Source organism: Bombus pascuorum, chromosome 11 (genome assembly GCF_905332965.1).
Source record: "Bombus pascuorum chromosome 11, iyBomPasc1.1, whole genome shotgun sequence".
Classification (NCBI taxonomy): domain Eukaryota; kingdom Metazoa; phylum Arthropoda; class Insecta; order Hymenoptera; family Apidae; genus Bombus; species Bombus pascuorum.
In genome coordinates, this window is record NC_083498.1 from 3,213,042 (window position 1) to 3,231,186 (window position 18,145).

At 34.4% G+C, this 18,145-nt stretch overlaps 5 protein-coding genes across 17 annotated transcripts in view; 3 read left to right on the top strand and 2 right to left on the bottom strand.

Moving 5' to 3' along the window:
- The first annotated feature begins 1,240 nt into the window (after positions 1 to 1,240).
- LOC132912133 (uncharacterized) lies at positions 1,241 to 5,583 on the top strand. Of its 2 annotated transcripts, none has more exons than XM_060969284.1 (7): positions 1,241 to 3,521; positions 3,722 to 3,952; positions 4,051 to 4,192; positions 4,266 to 4,399; positions 4,532 to 4,735; positions 4,818 to 5,103; positions 5,198 to 5,583. In XM_060969284.1, the coding sequence occupies exons 1-7, from the start codon at positions 3,484 to 3,486 to the stop codon at positions 5,504 to 5,506; spliced, it is 1,344 nt and encodes a 447-aa protein (XP_060825267.1). In that variant the 5' UTR covers positions 1,241 to 3,483; the 3' UTR covers positions 5,507 to 5,583. The 2 variants fall into 2 exon arrangements, with proteins under 2 accessions (XP_060825267.1, XP_060825268.1); XM_060969285.1 differs by having other exon boundaries at positions 1,241 to 3,382.
- Positions 5,584 to 5,662: 79 nt separating this feature from the next.
- On the bottom strand, positions 5,663 to 7,380 carry LOC132912146 (trypsin-7-like). The gene is made up of 6 exons (XM_060969308.1): positions 7,255 to 7,380; positions 6,925 to 7,007; positions 6,571 to 6,659; positions 6,239 to 6,497; positions 5,916 to 6,068; positions 5,663 to 5,828 (listed from the first exon to the last, which is right to left on the bottom strand). Exons 1-6 carry the CDS (start codon positions 7,298 to 7,300, stop codon positions 5,685 to 5,687), a joined length of 774 nt encoding a protein of 257 aa, XP_060825291.1. The 5' UTR covers positions 7,301 to 7,380; the 3' UTR covers positions 5,663 to 5,684.
- A 545-nt stretch (positions 7,381 to 7,925) lies between these two features.
- The window catches only part of LOC132912128 (glutamate-gated chloride channel), a 94,194-nt gene continuing 83,974 nt past the window's right edge, over positions 7,926 to 18,145 (top strand). For 2 of the 12 annotated variants that reach the window (XM_060969265.1, XM_060969266.1), the window contains exon 1: positions 7,926 to 8,253. The gene's annotated coding sequence lies outside the window, so the exon portion shown is untranslated. The remainder of the gene's footprint in view (positions 8,254 to 18,145) is intronic. The other 10 variants (XM_060969267.1, XM_060969268.1, XM_060969271.1 and 7 more) reach the window with 7 other exon arrangements.
- The window catches only part of LOC132912153 (prefoldin subunit 6), a 107,490-nt gene continuing 102,398 nt past the window's right edge, over positions 13,054 to 18,145 (top strand). Inside the window, exon 1 of the mRNA XM_060969318.1 lies at positions 13,054 to 13,058. The gene's annotated coding sequence lies outside the window, so the exon portion shown is untranslated. The remainder of the gene's footprint in view (positions 13,059 to 18,145) is intronic.
- LOC132912144 (trypsin alpha-3-like) lies at positions 14,753 to 16,188 on the bottom strand. The gene is made up of 2 exons (XM_060969307.1): positions 16,088 to 16,188; positions 14,753 to 15,604 (listed from the first exon to the last, which is right to left on the bottom strand). Exons 1-2 carry the CDS (start codon positions 16,131 to 16,133, stop codon positions 14,856 to 14,858), a joined length of 795 nt encoding a protein of 264 aa, XP_060825290.1. The 5' UTR covers positions 16,134 to 16,188; the 3' UTR covers positions 14,753 to 14,855.

The following is an 18,145-nucleotide window of genomic DNA, read 5'->3' on the forward strand; positions in this document are numbered from 1 at the left end:
CGTTAAGATTTTGGGAATATAAAGGAAAAGTATGAGGCATGATATGAAAAAAAAAAAAATCTTAATACTGCCCTTTGTCGAATTTGTGTTGTGCGCTGCAATTGTTAGAAAATACTCGTTAATCGTGCCTGTTGGATCCTATTCTGTCAAAGATTTTATGTTCTTTTATTCATCGAGAGGACGATGCATCTGGTTCTTCTTAAAAGGGATCAATTGTATGAAAAATACGAAACTACGGAAGTAGACCGGAGATTCGTTTACCTATAAACGAACGGGGGATCGATAGCGCAAGTTCCAGCAGTGACTTTATGGGAACTTTATATAGGGCTAATGAGTTTTTTAATCATCAAGCACGTGTGCATTGTACGTGGGAATTATTGCAAAGAATTAACAAACAGAAGAGAAAATAGGACGAAGCCATTGTCGTGTGCGTTGTATATTCGATTGAAAATATTTATACTACGACGATTAAAATATGATGTAATGTAAAGAGGGTCGGAATCGACTTAATTGTTTCGATTTGTGCGAATAGTCACCGTTAGGATTGTTTTTCTCTTTATTTCTTGTTTTTTGCCGAATGCTTCTTTCGTTCTTATTCATTGTACGTACAGTGTTTAAGCACAGGAAACTGTTTGTTATGATTTTTTTTTAAATTTGTATCCATTACAAGAATTTCGTTATTACCAATATATTTAACATTGAGTCGCAACCTGACATGCAGGCGCATACTCCTACACATAAGAAATCAATAGACTGAGAACAAGTAAAAGGGAAAGAAATCGGAAAATGAGATTATTTTACAGTAAGAAACGAAGTTTGCTAAAAATTATCTTTCGAACGAAAGAAAGTAATACTACATTTTATTTTCTGATTTAGATGAAACGTATTAATCGGTTACTCTACAAAATATTTATTAAATATTTATATCTATTTTAATTTCGATCAGAAATATTCCGAATTTTACCTTTATTCCGAAACTTACATTTCAGAAGGAATTGAAGAATCAACATCTCGAACGTTTATTGTGTAATATAAAGCTTTTTATGTAAGCGGTATACAAAGAAATTCTCGTTTATGATTTCATAACAGAGCATTTTTTTTTACTTCTAAACCTTATTGTATGTATTCGGTCGATTTTACGCCTCTGTGTGTTTATTCACCTTAGATTGAGTTTATTCTACACATATACAACGTACATAGATATACATATATACATTAAGTTTTTTCGTCAGTAATCGATTTCGTGGCTGATCTTTAAGAAATACAAGACGATCGTTCTTGCGAAGAAAAAATAATGAATTCATATTTTATTAACAAAGATAGGAAATAGAATGATTTACATAGATAAAGAATTGTAAGTGAATTTATTTGTTGTTAAGTTCAAGAAATTGAATTCAGAATGTAAGTGATATAACAGTTGATATATATACAAGTAATGATCCAAGATATTAGGATATCTATGCATTCTTATAATTGAATAAGCGTGTTTGTGCAATAAAAATTGTTACGAGTTTCACACTCGTACTTCTTACAATAGAGAGTTGGATTCGACGATTTACGGGAAGAAAAGTTTGACAGAAATTAAGTTAGTGAAACGAGTGACATACAAGAATGTTTTTGAAATAGGAGTGCGATCTTATAGATCTTTAAAATTCGTCTCAGAATGCAACAAACGATTACACGCAACTAAGTAACATAACAGTAACATAGCCGCTTTCCAAATGTGGTGCATATGAGTAGCCATTTTGACAGTGATGAGCGCTCGGAACAGACTCGTACTAGCTTTTCTTGAATTTGAAAATAGATTGATATAATTAAGTGGACTATTAGATGTAGAAATTTGCCGAAGTATTTGATTAAGGAGAAAATGTGGCAGTCAATTTGAATCTAGAGATAACATTAAGGAAAACGTTCGTTAAGAAAAAAATGGAATTACAAAATTTTCGTACAAAGACAGTGCGCCTCGGTCGATTTCTACTTCTACATTCGTGCTACTGATTTTTACTTCCACGTCACCCGCGCCAAGCTGCTGCACGATTCAACAGCGTATTACCACCTTGTGCTTTTCAAATTACCTGTTACTAAGATCGTTTGTTTTTTCCCCCCTTCTTTTAGCTTTTTTTAGCGACCTTAAAGCCTTGCTCAGATTTGTCAAGTCACTTAAATTTTCTAGGAATCTAAAGTAATTCGAAATTCTTCATCGACATAAAATTTTATTTACTTGGTTCTCTTGAAATATTTTCCCATGTTTCTATGTTTATACTCATTAATCAAGTTATTTGACTGTTATGTTACTTGATCTGATATGAAATATGCTTCCAAGTTTCAAATGAAGTTGAGGTTCTTTCCTTGACCTGTTATTTACAGTTTTGTACTTGCTGATATTGGTTCCCCCAAACCTCTACTTTTTCTGTATTTTATATTCTGTCATATTTTCTATATACAATATTTCTATTATGTTTATAATTATAATTATAATATTACATACATACAGTGGCTCACGAATGTACTTCAACACCTGTCGCAGAGAATTTTTATAAATATATCATGTACGCGTTATACGAAATGGTACACGACTGTTATGATTATATTGATAAACAGCTCGATTAATCTGAACAAGGCATAACGCAAAATTTCTTGAGTTTGTGTCTTACGAACGTCAAACTAATCGATTGTTTTAATGTTGTTTATACCGGATTAATATTTGTTTGTTTTATTCGGTATGTGAATGAAAGTAATTTGCGACAGATAGAGTTATTTAAAGTAAATTTTATCTATCTTGTGCGAGCTAAAGAGTTCCCAGTTGGTATATATATACACAATAGTTCTAACAAACGAGTAAAAAAGAGAGATAACTTTTATATGATAACTCTCATTTAATTGATGCGACATCGACTGAAAACCATATGCAGAGATATATCGTTGTAACATAGAGTCTTTACAATTAATTGCTCAATACTAGATATAATTGAATTCAATATCGAGCATTAATATAGATTGTAAGACTAATGTTATGATTATTTACATGGTAATGTTATAAAAAATACTACAATAAATATTTTACTTCTACAATTGGAATAGTTTAATTACGAGATTTCAACAAGATATCTGTGTTTACAGTTCGTAAAAACTTTATCAAAGTAGTCATCTGTTAACCGCGCGTAACCGCGTAGTGCAGGAGCAAAATAGTGATATTATTACGCTGATAAGAATGTGGCTTTTTATTTTGTCCGTTTTCGTCTTTGTTTAAATTCCTCTTCGTATCTTTCTCGAAGGATATAAAATAGGACAGGAGTAAACTAAAGCTGTAATTTTGTTGACGCAAGTGCGAACCTTCGTATTAGGTGCCAGGATATATCGTCATTTAAATATATAATAAAGCGTAAGTTACAAGCGGCTATCGAACATCTAGCAAAAGCTATTTCGTGTTTCTGATTACTTACAAAGATAACTCTTGAAATTTGATTAATTTATTAATTAACAATGTATACAGGAATATCTTCGCTTATTCGTTTCTTAATGTAAATATTTAAATTGTATGCTTTTTAAAAGTAATTTGACATTGCGTTCATTAAAATTAAGATGATTATATATGAAATTATGATAGATATTTATAGAGGAACGAAGTACTTGAGTTCATCCTAAAATAAAGTCTAAACATCTTATATAAATGTATATACTTGTTTCTTTGATAATCAACGCAATGTTTTTTATCGCATAGGTTACGTACGAATCTACAAATGGCTGAATTGACGAAAAAGAGAAAAGTATGCGTAATAGGAGCCGGCGCAGCTGGCCTCTGCGCAGCCAGACACTTTGCGCGAAGTTTGAATTTCGAATTGAATGTTTTCGAGCAAACAAATGATATCGGCGGTACATGGGTTTACAAAGAAGCAACTGAAGTCGACGAAAATGGTTTGCCCGTTCATTCGAGCATGTATCGAGACTTAAGGTTTAATTTTGTGCACTGTTTCAACTTATTTTACGTTATGTTATGTCTATCGAGTAACTGTTAAAATTAGAAACAGAATACTGGATTTGTCATTGTAGAACTAATTTACCGGCGAAAATTATGAATTTCCCTGATTACCAGAGATTGAACGCTGAAGAACCATGTTGTGTGACACATCAGGAAGTTCGGACTTACTTACAGAATTACGCGGAATATTTTGATTTATTTAAACATATTCAGGTAAGCGGGAATAAGTCTCGTTGTTGTGTGAGAAAATTTTTATTGATTTGCTATGAAAGGTATAATGTTATAGTTTGGAACACGAGTAGAATCCGTTCGATTGCAAATTTCAGCCGAAGGTAAAGAAGAATGGGCTGTACGAACAAAAGTTGTAAAAACAAAAGAAGAGAAAGAAAGTATCTTTAACGTTATAATGATCTGTAATGGGTACGTTTTTTATAAATATTAAATATCGTAACGATTCGTGATAGATTTAAATTTGGTTTTATTAAAACTGGTTTAATTTAATTCTTTTTCAATTATATTTTATTAATTTTGTTTGAATTATACTTGATTTAGACATTACTTCGATCCTTACATACCAGTGATACCAGGAATCGAAAAATTTCCGGGTACGATACTGCACAGTCATTCATATCGAAAGTCAGAAGATTTTTCTGGCAAAAGCGTTTTAATATTGGGAGCAGCTGCTTCCGGAGTCGACATCGCTCTTGATTTGGCTAACCACGCATTTAGAATATATTTAAGCCATAATAATGAAAGGTATTTCCAATAATTTTGGAATATAGTTACTTAATTAATTTTTAGTGGAGAAATTAAAGCATCATATTTTCAATGCATATAGATTAAATAGCCCCTTACCACCAAACGTAATCGAGGTATTAGGTGTGGAAAAAATAGAGGAGGGGAATATTTTTTTAAAAGATCAAAATTCCATTACAGTGGACGTATTTATGTTTTGTACGGGGTATCGGTACAGTTTTCCATTTTTAGATGAAAATTGTGGAATACGAGTAGATAATAACTTCGTGACTCCTTTATATAAACATTTAATTAATATTGATCATCCTACAATGTGTATTGTTGGAGTGCCTACTGTCGTTGTTCCATTTCCTATGTTTCACATGCAAGTAATACGATTGATATATTAAATATTATATTAAACGTGTATATTAAATATTATTAAATATGCGAGTAACGGGTATATAGATGTAAATTTTCCAGATACAATATTTCCTTGCATTATTAGAGAAAAGAGCAAGTTTACCAACAAGATCAATTATGCTGGAAGAGTCGAAGGTAAAAACCTCGAAGAAAAGACATGCACACAAATTAAGTGACAAACAATGGGATTATAACAATGCGTTAGCTGATGCTGGAGGTTTCGACCGTTTGCCAAAATTCTATAAACTCGGATACGAAATGTGGTCAGCGCAAAGGAAAGCGAATCTTTTGAATTATAAGAGGGCTAGATTTGTATTATCCAAAGATCAAGAAACTATTGAGTTAGTTATACCGAAAGAAAGTGTATAATACTGTTAAATATAATAATACGATGTTATAAGCTTTTCATAATATTGAATTTAATAATGATACTGATATTGTACAAAGCCGATGATGAATGACTTGATCGATTTAGAATTTCTGATTCCACTGTCGGTTTCGAAACCGTGAAGCAAATTTATTAAAATTATTCTGCAATTTATAATGATCACATAGTTTTATTTTTAATCCATTCTACTAGCCCGATAACGTCGGTGTAAACGCCAGGTTCGTGTGATCCACCGCAATCGGGGCCCCACGAGGTTATACCGATCATGATACCCTTGTTAACCAATGGACCACCAGAATCTCCCTATAAAAGATCAATGATATTCAGAGTAAGTTAGACTCCAGAACAGAGTTAATATCTTTGATTGCTATAAAATATATTATGATTTACCTTGCACGAATCTTTTCCTCCTTCTGAAAATCCGTAACAAACCTGCCGCTCTGTTACTTCATATTTGCCTTTGTAGTCCGCCAAGCATTTCTCTCTCTTCATTTTCGGCACTATAACGTATTGCAGAGTCTCCGATAATACAGGATCGAAATCCTAAAAGTTTGTTTGTCTGCTACAATTCAACGTAAGAAATATAGAGCCCTTGAATAAAAATATTATTATGTCCAAGATATCGGCTATTTAATTCTTTCTGGGTTACAAGGGATGACCCGATTAACAAGTTAATATTGAACAGAGGATAGACCTTCTACGAATAAACTTACGATGAAGTAGCCCCAACCGGCGATTAAACCCCAATTTGTGTCAACGGTTTCACTGTCCTCAGGAAGCTTGACAGGTTGTGTCGCGTTGTTAAATTCAAACGGTGGATGTACCTTGAATACTGCAATATCGTAATCGTTGTTTCCTGCGTCGTAATTTTCGTGATAAGAAAGTGTCGTTACATTGTGAATAACACCACCAGTATCGAATTTGCTAGATCCACTACGGACGGTTATCGAAAATTCGGGATTGTCGATAAATCTATGTCAATCGGATCAATATTAAACACACAAAACGAAATTCAAAATCGAATTTGAAAAAGTTTTTTACTTACGGAACGACACAGTGAGCAGCAGTTACTCCCCACTCTCTATTGAGGATACCAGCACCGCATGCGTGTTCATTATTTGCTCTGTATGATAACTATTGCAGATAATCATTCCATTACTAACGTCGTTAGTTTTGTTTGTCAGTTACTCATTATCTCTAACGAATTTTATTATTTATTATTATTCATATCAGATGGAAGAAAGTGCTGTTATTGTATAAAGGTTAGTATAATAAGACACGTAGAAAGACGTGTTGCATAAGTTTAACATAAGTTTGTGAATGTAAATCTTTCAAATACATGGATATTTTCAGTTAATTTAAGAAAAAAAAAGATTTGATGACCGATATAATTATTTACCATATATGGAACTTCCGTAATATTGATAGGTGCTCCATCGACAATTCGATCTACCGCTGGCAGCTCCTGTCCCCTCGTCTTTGCTACAAATATTCGAAAGTCCCGCCAGAAGCATGTCTTTTAAGTTTTATTCGTCTATCATTATTATTTATTTTATGCATGAGATAAAGTTAAGACTTTATTTTATTGGTGTGCAAGAATGAAATATGTATGTATGTACATAAAATGACACAGGCGTATAAAAAGTTTGTAAATGAAAGTACTGAAAATAGGAATGCTAATCTGTCTTGTTCGACATACTGAAAAATGTATCTATATCCGCATACTTACATCCGAGCAGTAAAAGGGAAATTGCACAGAAAAGAAGTTCGTTCATATCGAACGTAGCTTGTTCGTAACTGTTTTTGCTTTATCCAGCGTAAAATGAGTTTTACGCACCGATTGCCCAATTTATCCCCGAAGCTTATCGGAAAATGAAACGCTTTTAACGTAATTATACGAGAATTTGTTGTAACGGTCGTAAAATTACTGTTTGCGAGGGGCGGTCGGTATCGTTATCGTTAGATTACACGCACAGGTTAAATGAGCAATTATTTAGAAATTAGTTTCGTAAGTTCGTGAAAAACAGACGTAATAATACTTATCGAAATATTTATCGAAAATTAGAATATGTATATAAATATCAAATAACATATATTATTTCTTATCTTCTTTTTGATCATTTTCCCATTTTGTTAAGAAATTATATAACAATTACAATTACAACAATTTTTTAGTGTGGGAACGTAAAAGAAATTGATTTCGAAGAAATATAAGAACTCGCGCAAAGTACATAGTTTAATAATTACAAAAAAGTAAAGGAACGAAGCATGGACACAAGTTATGAAGTGTCGAAGAAGCTTCATAAAGCTTGATTCGAGCCAATCGTTTTGCGAAACAATAGCTGGCAGGAGAGAACGTCGAATGGTTTTGTAGTTTGGTTGGTTCGCGTTAGTTCGGCGGTGCGGCGGTCTGGTGTCTAGTGAGCCGGCTGGTCGAGGGGTGGCGGTGCGGTAGTGTCGCGCCGAAACAACCCTCAGTCTAAAAGCTACCGCGGTCGGGTGCGTGTCTTTACTGACGTCTTTCTGCGCGATTATCTGCCGCATACGTCCATTTACGTTTCTCTTAATTGTGTATTGTTCTGGACCTGACCTCGGATGCCCTACTCGAGTATCATAGTGCGGTTCTTTGTCGATCCAACAGATTGAAGGTCAAGTTAACTTCCGGAGCGAGTTGACGAATCAGCGGAGGAGTATCTAAACGGACGCGTTACCAGAGATCATCGTTTCGGTGAGTCTTTTGATCATGTGCCAGATATGCATTCGCCAGTGACATAACGAGAGTCTTTGAGGAATTTCTGGTCGGAAACGCGAACATTTGTTATAGATCGATAATCGTTGCGAGTCTTCGATCTGTGAAAAAATATTCTATTTTTCCCAAGTATCAAATTCTTGCAGTCATATAAAAATACTATTAAATGACATACTCTTTAATGTACTTGAATCTAATAAATTACTATATAAGTATTATAATAAATACAATAATCCGCAAATACTTTTTGTGGCCATTGTAGGTATTCGATTGCCTCATGACCTATCGCTTTTTATATCGAATTTTTCACTCTAGTTGCGTCTTCTTCGACATTGAAATGTAGGGCGTATATCTTATAACGCAGAATAAAATATAGCGTGTTTGGGCGCGATAAAAGAGTCTATTATTTGTTCTTGACTAAATAAAGCTGCTAAGTAAACACATGACTTTTGAATGTTAATGTTTAGTGTAGTAAATGAAGACGATATTTAACATTTTTTTTAATACCGTCTTGTTAATGTTATCTGACGTTATTTATTGACTGTTTTGTGCGATAGGCAAGTTAGGCACGTAGAAACAGTATATATGTGATATATAGGACGTAGTATATTAGAAATGAAACTAGCTAGTTCTTTTTTCTTTTAATCGATGTCAGTTTCGTCTAATTCGATCGAATTCAGTTGTCATGCGAAGAATCTTTCGATCGAAACGTTCCATTTGTTCGCCATTAGATCGATACTTATCGAATTGTTTATCGGATGTTAAGCAAGTATTTAAAGCTTCAATATATAGCGATACTTTGTTCATTATATGTATATGCAAAGAACCATCACAGAATTTTTCATTGAAACGATATCTTAGTTTGAAGACGATTTCGTTCTCAAAATTCGACAACGATTACATGTTCGTCTGATAAATATTCAGTGCCAAAAATAAGATCAGCTGAGCTTTGTTTAGGCTTTTTTTAACATGTTTAGCTTCTAGATAAATTCCAAACGTTGCGATTGTGACATCTTTGATGCGAATAAATCGGTCGAACGATTAACCTAAAATGATCGGAAACAAACACAATCGTGATATATAGAGCAAACATTGAAAGGTTAGGTTACGACAACTTTTTTTGGTATTGCATTTTTATAACTTGTTTCGACTTTCGATGAAATGAATTCAAAGGCAACCGGCAATTATATACGCTCTTTAACATTGATCCGTAAACAACGCGACTAAGAAATATTATCGATTTCTTCCTAGAATTACTAGTTAGAATGTGATATTCTACAAAAAATATATTTATTTACAGTGGTTAGGTTACGATGTTCGAAATATTCACATTGTACAATCGATTTTTCATCGTGTGTATGAAAAGCATTTTTGATATTATTATATATTATTAAAATGTGGATATTTATATACAAACTTTTATTGTTGTGAAAATAAGGAAAAGATTAGAATCTAGACAAAGATTTGTTCATCTACTAAATATTATAACGAATAGCGACTGTAACTTGGATATTTTATGTTTTCGTAAATTATATGTATTCTATATATTTTTGTATTTTTAATCTTTAACTATTAGTATGAGATTCTAGAAAAACGTTTATAAAGATTGTGATAATTTTGCTCTAAAATAACGCATAAAATAACATGTCATTAATCTTCAGTTAGATAGAGCTTTGTAATCATAACCTACAAATCAACATTAAAATTTTACAATGACATCTTAGAATCCCAGCGGAAAGTTAATATATTTTCATTTCACTTGGATGTAATTTGACTTTATAATTTTTCTGTAACTTCTAGACCGTATATCTCATATAATTTTGCAAATTACGTACATCCTACGCACAGCTATATCTGTCACTTTCTCACGAATGCACAAAAATCCGCAATCTGTATTATTTGCGAAGCGTTTAGTACGTTGGGTTTATTTCAGGTGTAGATTTTTCCTAAGAGCTTTAGGAAAGCTTAGCATGTCTCGTTGAGAACGATATGTAAGATACAAGTTAACAAGCTGCGAAAAAGAGCGAACAGTATAAGCATATGTGTATCGAAGATCGACGGACATGCTTTATATTTGTAGTTTTATAAAACATGCGATCGAGCTGCGCTCGAGGACACTCGAGGACGCTCGAGGATGCCCGAGGACGCTCGAACCACGCAGGTCTCGCTTCCTTCGGTATTAAGCACGTATGCGGTTAATTACGTTTTCAAAGATGAAGCTTTCGAGTGAGTCGTCGATGTTCCCGCCTGCATGCATATTCATTTATGCATATACAGCTTCGTCGACTTTATCGGTGTCTTACGTATGTTATGACCTTATGAACGGGGATTGCCTTTGCATTGTTGATAATACGAGAAAACGAATCACTTTCTAGAAACGGAAAGCCATTTAGATCGTTGTATTTCTTCGTTTCACCAGCAAATCCAGTTCCGTTCGATTTTCAATGAGGCTTCTTTATTATTCTCTGGTAACCTTTCGATGCGAGATATTTTCATTTTCGTGAATAATTCGGTTACGACGTAGTATGAATAAAATTAAGATAGCATTGCAATTAAAGGGTTGACAGGAATATTTCGAGCAAGCTGGTCCGATTGGGGTTGGCACGGGTTCCTAGAGTCGAGGTCAAAAGTTCACGCGCTCTCCGAGTGGCCAAACTACGTTTCACCTGCTGTACCTTACTGTTTTCTCTGATTCTGTTGGGAACGAGAGTAAATCAAAGATAATCATCGCGAGGAACGTTAAAAGTTATCGGTATATTTTTCCGAACTCTCGAACGGAACAAATTTTCGCGGCAAAAATGTTATTCCGCGACTGTTTCCCCTGTTTTTCTCTCTTCTCTCTTTTTGTGTTTTCTTTCTTCCCCTATTTTCCCTTTTTTAATGTCACGCTCTTCCATCGGCTTTATAAATATCAAGTCGGTCGACCTATAAATATTGAGTGGCTTCTATAAATATCGATTAAAAGTGTATGGGTACGTGCTAAATTATCATGCTTAACGGTCAATGAGATAATTGAATTTTCCTATAAAAGAACCATGTAAGGCCTAAAATATTGCGATAGAGCAGATTTTGATCGTCATCTTTATTAGACGGTTCTTTGTGACAATAGTAGAAAATTTTTTCTACATTATTAAATATATTGGATGATGTATAGTTGTATACTACGTGCAGACACATGTAATGCTAAATGTACTTACTCCAAAAAGTGTTGATTCGCGAATGAAGTGAAACGAACGTTTGAAAGAAATATTGGGGGAAAAATTAATTTGGGAAAATATAGAACTAGATTTCTTTAAAAACTTGAGGCTTCTCATACTTAATAGGTTGCAGACAGTTGTTTGTGAAGAAGGAAGATCGACGAAATGTTAACTATAAATGAATATTAATTCGATTATTATACATTTTCATTATGTAAATCTCGTCTTGGTGAAAGTTACAAAATAATTTTCTAATTTTAATATCATTTTATGATCAAAGAGCAGGAGGATTCTAATTAAGCACAGAGGTGATAAAAGTATTTTAAGTATTATAGGCATCAATGTTCAGTGGCATTATCTTTAACGCTTACATATTACGCACTTAAGCCGGCTATTCATGCTGTATACTAATCTTTTCTTAGATATATGTTTGCAGTAAATATCTTCTAATTTCTACCTATTACATTTTCACGTTAGTTTCACATTTTACCAATGCGGTAACCTCCCTCTCTTTCTCTAAGAATTTTAGGGTAGTTTTATAGTCATAAAGCACAGTGTATTATTGTACCGTAAGTGCATTTGCATTTGTGGTAACTCGACGCCCTCAGACCGTGCGACCATATGCATCCATGTGTATCGTTTCATCGCTTTGTATGCACAGCGATACACAGTGGAATTTCGCCAGTAAGAATGAAACTTTGCAAATCCTATCCAAATTCTATCTCCATTCAATGAAGTCGCTAATCGGATCAGGAATCGAGAAAATTGTCAAGATCCGTGAACCTTCCAATCTTCCGTTCGATATTTTAATCTCTCAATTCGCTTTGTTTCCGCCGTTCGCGAGACCAAACCGTTCTAACTTACCTGTCTGACTATGCATATTTCGTTATCCGTCAACCTGCCAGTTATCGCATATCCGGATGATCGATCGTTCAAAGTTCGACGAACGAGAGAAAGAAGACAAGAACGCAAACAGCCAAACGCACGAACAAGGACCCAGTCGATAAATTATTTTTAGAACGTTTGCTTGGCCAACGCGGAATTAACGATCGAACCTGGCAAACGAGGACGATACGATCGAGGTCAGTCGCGATTAACCTGCGAGGAAACGATACGTTTACCTTGAACGTTGGATTTTCCCTGCGGTAGCCCTTTAGCCGCGAAGAATACGCATCTTGTACAAGAGGATTCTTTTTCTCGATAAACTCGACAAAATATCATGTATGGAGGCCCTTTGTAACACTTAAACTGAAAATATTGCAAGTACAATGGCTCACGAAGCTATTTGAATATATACTACAGACCCCCCTCCCCTTCCCTCTCATCCCCCCCCCCAAAAAATCCCACAACGCATAAAAGTAATACACCGAGGAGTCCTGTTTTGCGGCCAAGTTTCAGGACAAAATACAACACACACAAGAATACACAAAAATCACGCACCAATGCGACTTAAACCCAAAAAAATAAACGCAAAAACCGAAAATCCACGACACATATTAGACCATGGCTACGTCGTACCGACGCGTATCGGTACTTTTGCCTAAACACACTATACTCAATTCATTGTTTATTGTGAATCTCAAAAATGTACAAAAAAATCAAATATTGGCTAAATAAACTATTTAAAAAAAAAAAAATATATACTACAGAAATATTTCACAATCTACGCTGTTTGCGTTATACGAATTGTTCGTAGAGCAAAGTGGTCGACTGCACTTTTTGAAAACTTTGTCTTCTATGGAGTTAACTAATTTGGCGGATCAGCGGCTCGTATAAAACGAAGCATTTCGATATTTTATTAGCAACGAGTCAGGACTACTGTAATCATACTGATAGAATTTGGGACTAATCTGAAAATGTATATAAAAGCGGTTTACTGCGAACATACAACTAACATAAAGTTGGTACACGGTATGAGTTATCGTGTTTAAGTACAACGCTAAATTAATAACGCATTTCATTCCAAACTCAACTGAAAAGGTAGCTTTGAGCTGGAATTATTTGACGATATATGGAATTAAAAAATTCGCTCTTTTATAAACGAAACGCGATTCATCGTGTTTTTCATCTGCATATTGAACGCGCGAGGTGTACGAATTAAAGATAAAACGTAATAAATCGTATCGATGCGACAGGGTCGCTGGCAGAATTGAAGGAACTTTGGCAAAGTGCGAACGTTTGACGCGATAACGTAAATCAACTGTTAATTGCGTGATACCGATGCACTGTTGTACAACCTCGTCGTTAATCCACCGATAACGTCGAGCTTTTTGTCATCGAGGACAACATTTCGGATTATTTGGCCAACGTTCCCGAAATCTTATTAATGGTTTTTCGCCCAATCGCGACGGAGCACAACCTGGAATTCCATAGAAGTCGCGTTTCCATGTTGTTTCAACGATACGATGCAATTTGTTAATGAAAGTCGCACTTTACCTTAGTTTCCGCCTCGAAGTGGAATAAGGTTAGAGCATTAGCCGAGATTGAATCAGAAACTCTGTTGGCTCTACCAAAGGAGAATTAATTTTGACTTTAACCGGATTCGTAGGAAGCGCGCGAGAATTGTTCGCTTGAAAAGGTTGCTTTGTTACGCGTACCGAGATATAACTAATAACAGTACCAAGTTCAATATGTTCATAAGCATCCGATGACGTTGATCGATTTGTAGTAACAGTATGTGAGTTTTAGTACTGTGTACGAATTAACGATGAATTAGCAATTGGAAGCATCATTTACTGTTCTTTTATGGAATCACTCAAGCGCAGAGGAAACAAGCCACTGTCGACTATTGTTCCATTAGTAACATTATCTATTATTTATTGATAACGCATCGATGCAAATGACAGATCTATATTCACGTGCTTCGACAATCCACAAGTGCGACGATAATAGCAAGCTAATAGTGATTATTAAGCGTTGCGAGAAAATACCTAGCAATTTCGATTCTTAATTTTCGAATAATTTGTGGCCTATCAATTTCTAAGCTTTCTGCAGATAAATTCTCTCCTACCTGTAGCTCGACAGTCAAACGAGTTCAAAATCAACGAATTAACGAATCCCTTGAATGGCCACACTTATAGATGCCAAGTTGTTCACCGTATATTAATTTCGATATGTCGACTAGATCTATACTTTGGAATAGCTTATCGGTTTCTTTATTAACGTCACGAGGGCACACGATTTTTTTAAAAGGAAAGAAGAGGAAGAAATATGCGGAGAAGGTTCGTAATACGCCAGAATAGGATCCAGCAGATCCGACAGAGCGAAGCGTTCTATACTCGTCAGAGAAATCAAATTTTATTGAATTTATCGTACCATACAAGTGCGTTATTTACGCATAATTCTTATTAGAGATAAAAGAGGAAGATCCAGTTTCGGGAAACTTTACGCTTCAACTCCAGTCTTGGAGATGATCCAATTGCTGAAGGCAGCAACCTCTGTGTGAACACCAGGGTAGCCGGGTCGGGCACAGCCGTAACCCCAGGACACTAGGCCAGCCAAACGTCCACCAATAGTCATGGGGCCGCCAGAGTCGCCTTGGCAAGCGTCCTTTCCTCCTTCTGGTATCGCCGCGCAGATTTGTCCCTCGGGCAACCCTCCGTACGATTTGTAGGCTTCGTTACAGGAGCTCTTGGATACGATAGGTACATCAACAGTTTTAAGGATCTCGGCAGTGCTACCACCTTCTCTCGTCGCACCCCATCCGGTGATTGTCGCGGTGATTCCCACGGCGGATTCTTCGTCTTGTTTGAAGATCTTGATAGGATTACGCGTTTTGTCCAACGTGAAAGGATTTGAAACTCGTAGCACGGCCACGTCGTTCATTGGTACTCCGCGCCAATTCGTCGTATAGTTCTCATGGACGATTATTTCAGCTACCTCGTGTGTGCTTCCGCCAACGGATTTGGTGGTCGTTCCGGCTTTCACGGTGATCCATTCGGGTGGATAAGCCATGCAGTGAGCAGCTGTTATCACCCATTTGTCCGAAATGATACTACCGCCACAGAAGCTCATGCCGAAACCTTGAAGGGACACTTGGTGCGGTACATCCTCGATTCTTGCGTCCGTTCCACCGATGATTTGCCCGGTTGGGAATAGGGGGTTCAAGATCGGTCTTTGCAACGGTGGGGTTGCTGGTGGAATAATAATTTTATCTTCGGTTTAAAGCATACGGGAAACGATTAAAATGATTTATGCAGGTTCACGCGTTTATGAACACGATTAAAGAAACGGTAGGTAGATTGCAGATATTTATATATACGTGGTACTTATATTTTTATGAGCACGGTTAAAGGAGTGGATTTTAAATACATTTAACGAATAGCGTGGGATTTTATAAATAGCCGAATTAAGTAGAAAAGCATCGGGTGTTATAAGAAGCGTTGACTTTGTAGATTTCTAATATCTTTATCAAGGGCTTGGAAGATTTTACCAAATATTTTCAATTGCAATTTTGTACATAAACGTTAGCAGCAGAAAGCGATCGAATCAAGCATCGCAAAGTCAATCAGATATTTCGGTAAATAACGAGTTATTAAATATCTTAAGTTACAATTTTTTTAGATGAATTTGGGTAGTGAAAAGTGAATGAATATCGTTGAGAATAAAGAACTTACCTGTCGCGGCAGCCAACAAGGCGAGTAAACTCAGTTGTGTGAACATCTTGCTTGCCAAGGAGTTGCAATGTTTGTCTGCCTTTCTACAGAATTTGTGGTGTATTTATATGAAAATGAGTCACAAACAATAAATATATCGAACAAAAGGTATTATACGTGGCATCGATAAGAGTAAGAACCAGAATTCGTAAAGCCACCGTACTTTACGCGGATTTGGTATGAAATCAGTCGTATCAATCAAAATTTATCGTTCTGACGGTAAGCTTTCTTCTTAATTTTTTGGTTTCATTTTACCTGTTTACGTTTAATTTATGCTTTTTCATTAAAAAGGTATAATAACGCATGCATATGCTGATGTATACATATTCGTTATAAATTATTATGGGCCGTGGACGTGTATTTTTATATCTTTATTAGCATAACAAAGAAAGTGGTAAATTTATTAAAATTTATTTATTTTGTTTATTTAAATTTGAGACTTGTCCTATCCGCTATGTAACAAGTATTTTAAATTTATAATATAAAAATCTGTAGTCTATTAATAAATATATCTTGGTATTCATAGAACTCTAATCTAAATCCCGATAAAAATTTTGGGATTAATTTGATAAAAAAGGTTCCAAGTCCGTTCAAAATCTAAATCTGTGTTTAGTCGTTTATAGACAGCATTGTTTATAATAGTGATAGAGTAAAACGCAGTAAATACAGGCAAGAAGAACATCTAATTTTATTATACCGGCACGAGATTATCGTTATAATATCGAATACAAAGATCATACGGGTGATAATTGGATTTTTGCTGATTTTTTTTTATTTCGATGTCGCTTGCAATTAATGACTAATACATTTGAAAAGAAAAAATATGCTTTTATGTTATATGTTTCATAAGGATATGTCAGTTTAAAAATAAATGAATCCTTTGTAAATGATCAAAGGTATGTTTAATATTACGATAATCGACAGTTTTGAAAAGTTCACTACGATATAAAAATACAGATTTAATTTTACTAGCAAGTAAAATTACGTTTTAAAATTATTTATCACATTCTTCATTTATGATCCTTACGCGGATTTTTTGTGGTTTAACGTTTCAAACGTTAATAGTAACGTTAACGTTCAATAGTAATACGTAACGTTCAATAGTATAGTTAACGTTCAATAGTAATACTTAAATGTTTTAATAATTTCTTAACGATATTTTAGACTTATGCAAATTTTCACGTAATGATCAATGAAATAAATAAAGATCAAATTAATCGAAATTAATACCTTCTGTCATAGATACAATCTATGCACGTACATTATACTTAATCTCCAAATGGAAATCGCTATATAAATTATTAATTCTGTCGCGTGAGCGGTATTAAAATTGTGACAGTTACATTGATACTTAATCCTGATATGATTTTACGAATACTACGATGAAGATTCTAAAAGCTTGAGTAGCAATCTTATCGTAGATCGTCTGGATTGACTGTATATTCTAATTTGTAAGATGTAACGACTAGTGGTCGACTAATCGATTAAGTCGACTATTCGGAAACTTTTCTAGACGATGACTAGTCGGCAAGATTGATCGGCCTTAGATTTGTATTTACTCATAGCTTGATACAGCGTGGAAATAAAAATACAATGTCCTTTCTTTACTGTCATTAGTCTAATTTTAATATTTTTTAATATATAGTAATGTAGTATACTTATTTATAGGTATGTAACATAATTGTTACATTAAGAAATAAAAAATAAGTATTTGTTTTTATTGAAATAAAATAAATAAGTTAACCAATTAAGGATTATATATAACTTAATTATTGTAAAATAATAATTAAGGACTAGGCACCATTATTTTTTAATTTTATCATAAAAAAAATCTTCAAGATTTTATAAATAATAAAATAAAATATAATAATCAATAATAAATAAAATAAATATAACAATGATAAAAAAATTTCTCTTTGGATTAGCAATATTAAACAATCATAGATTTGACGCGTTTTGTAGCGGCCTTTAAAAATGATAAGCAGAGACGACTAGTCAGCTTCTTAGAAGCAGATTAAT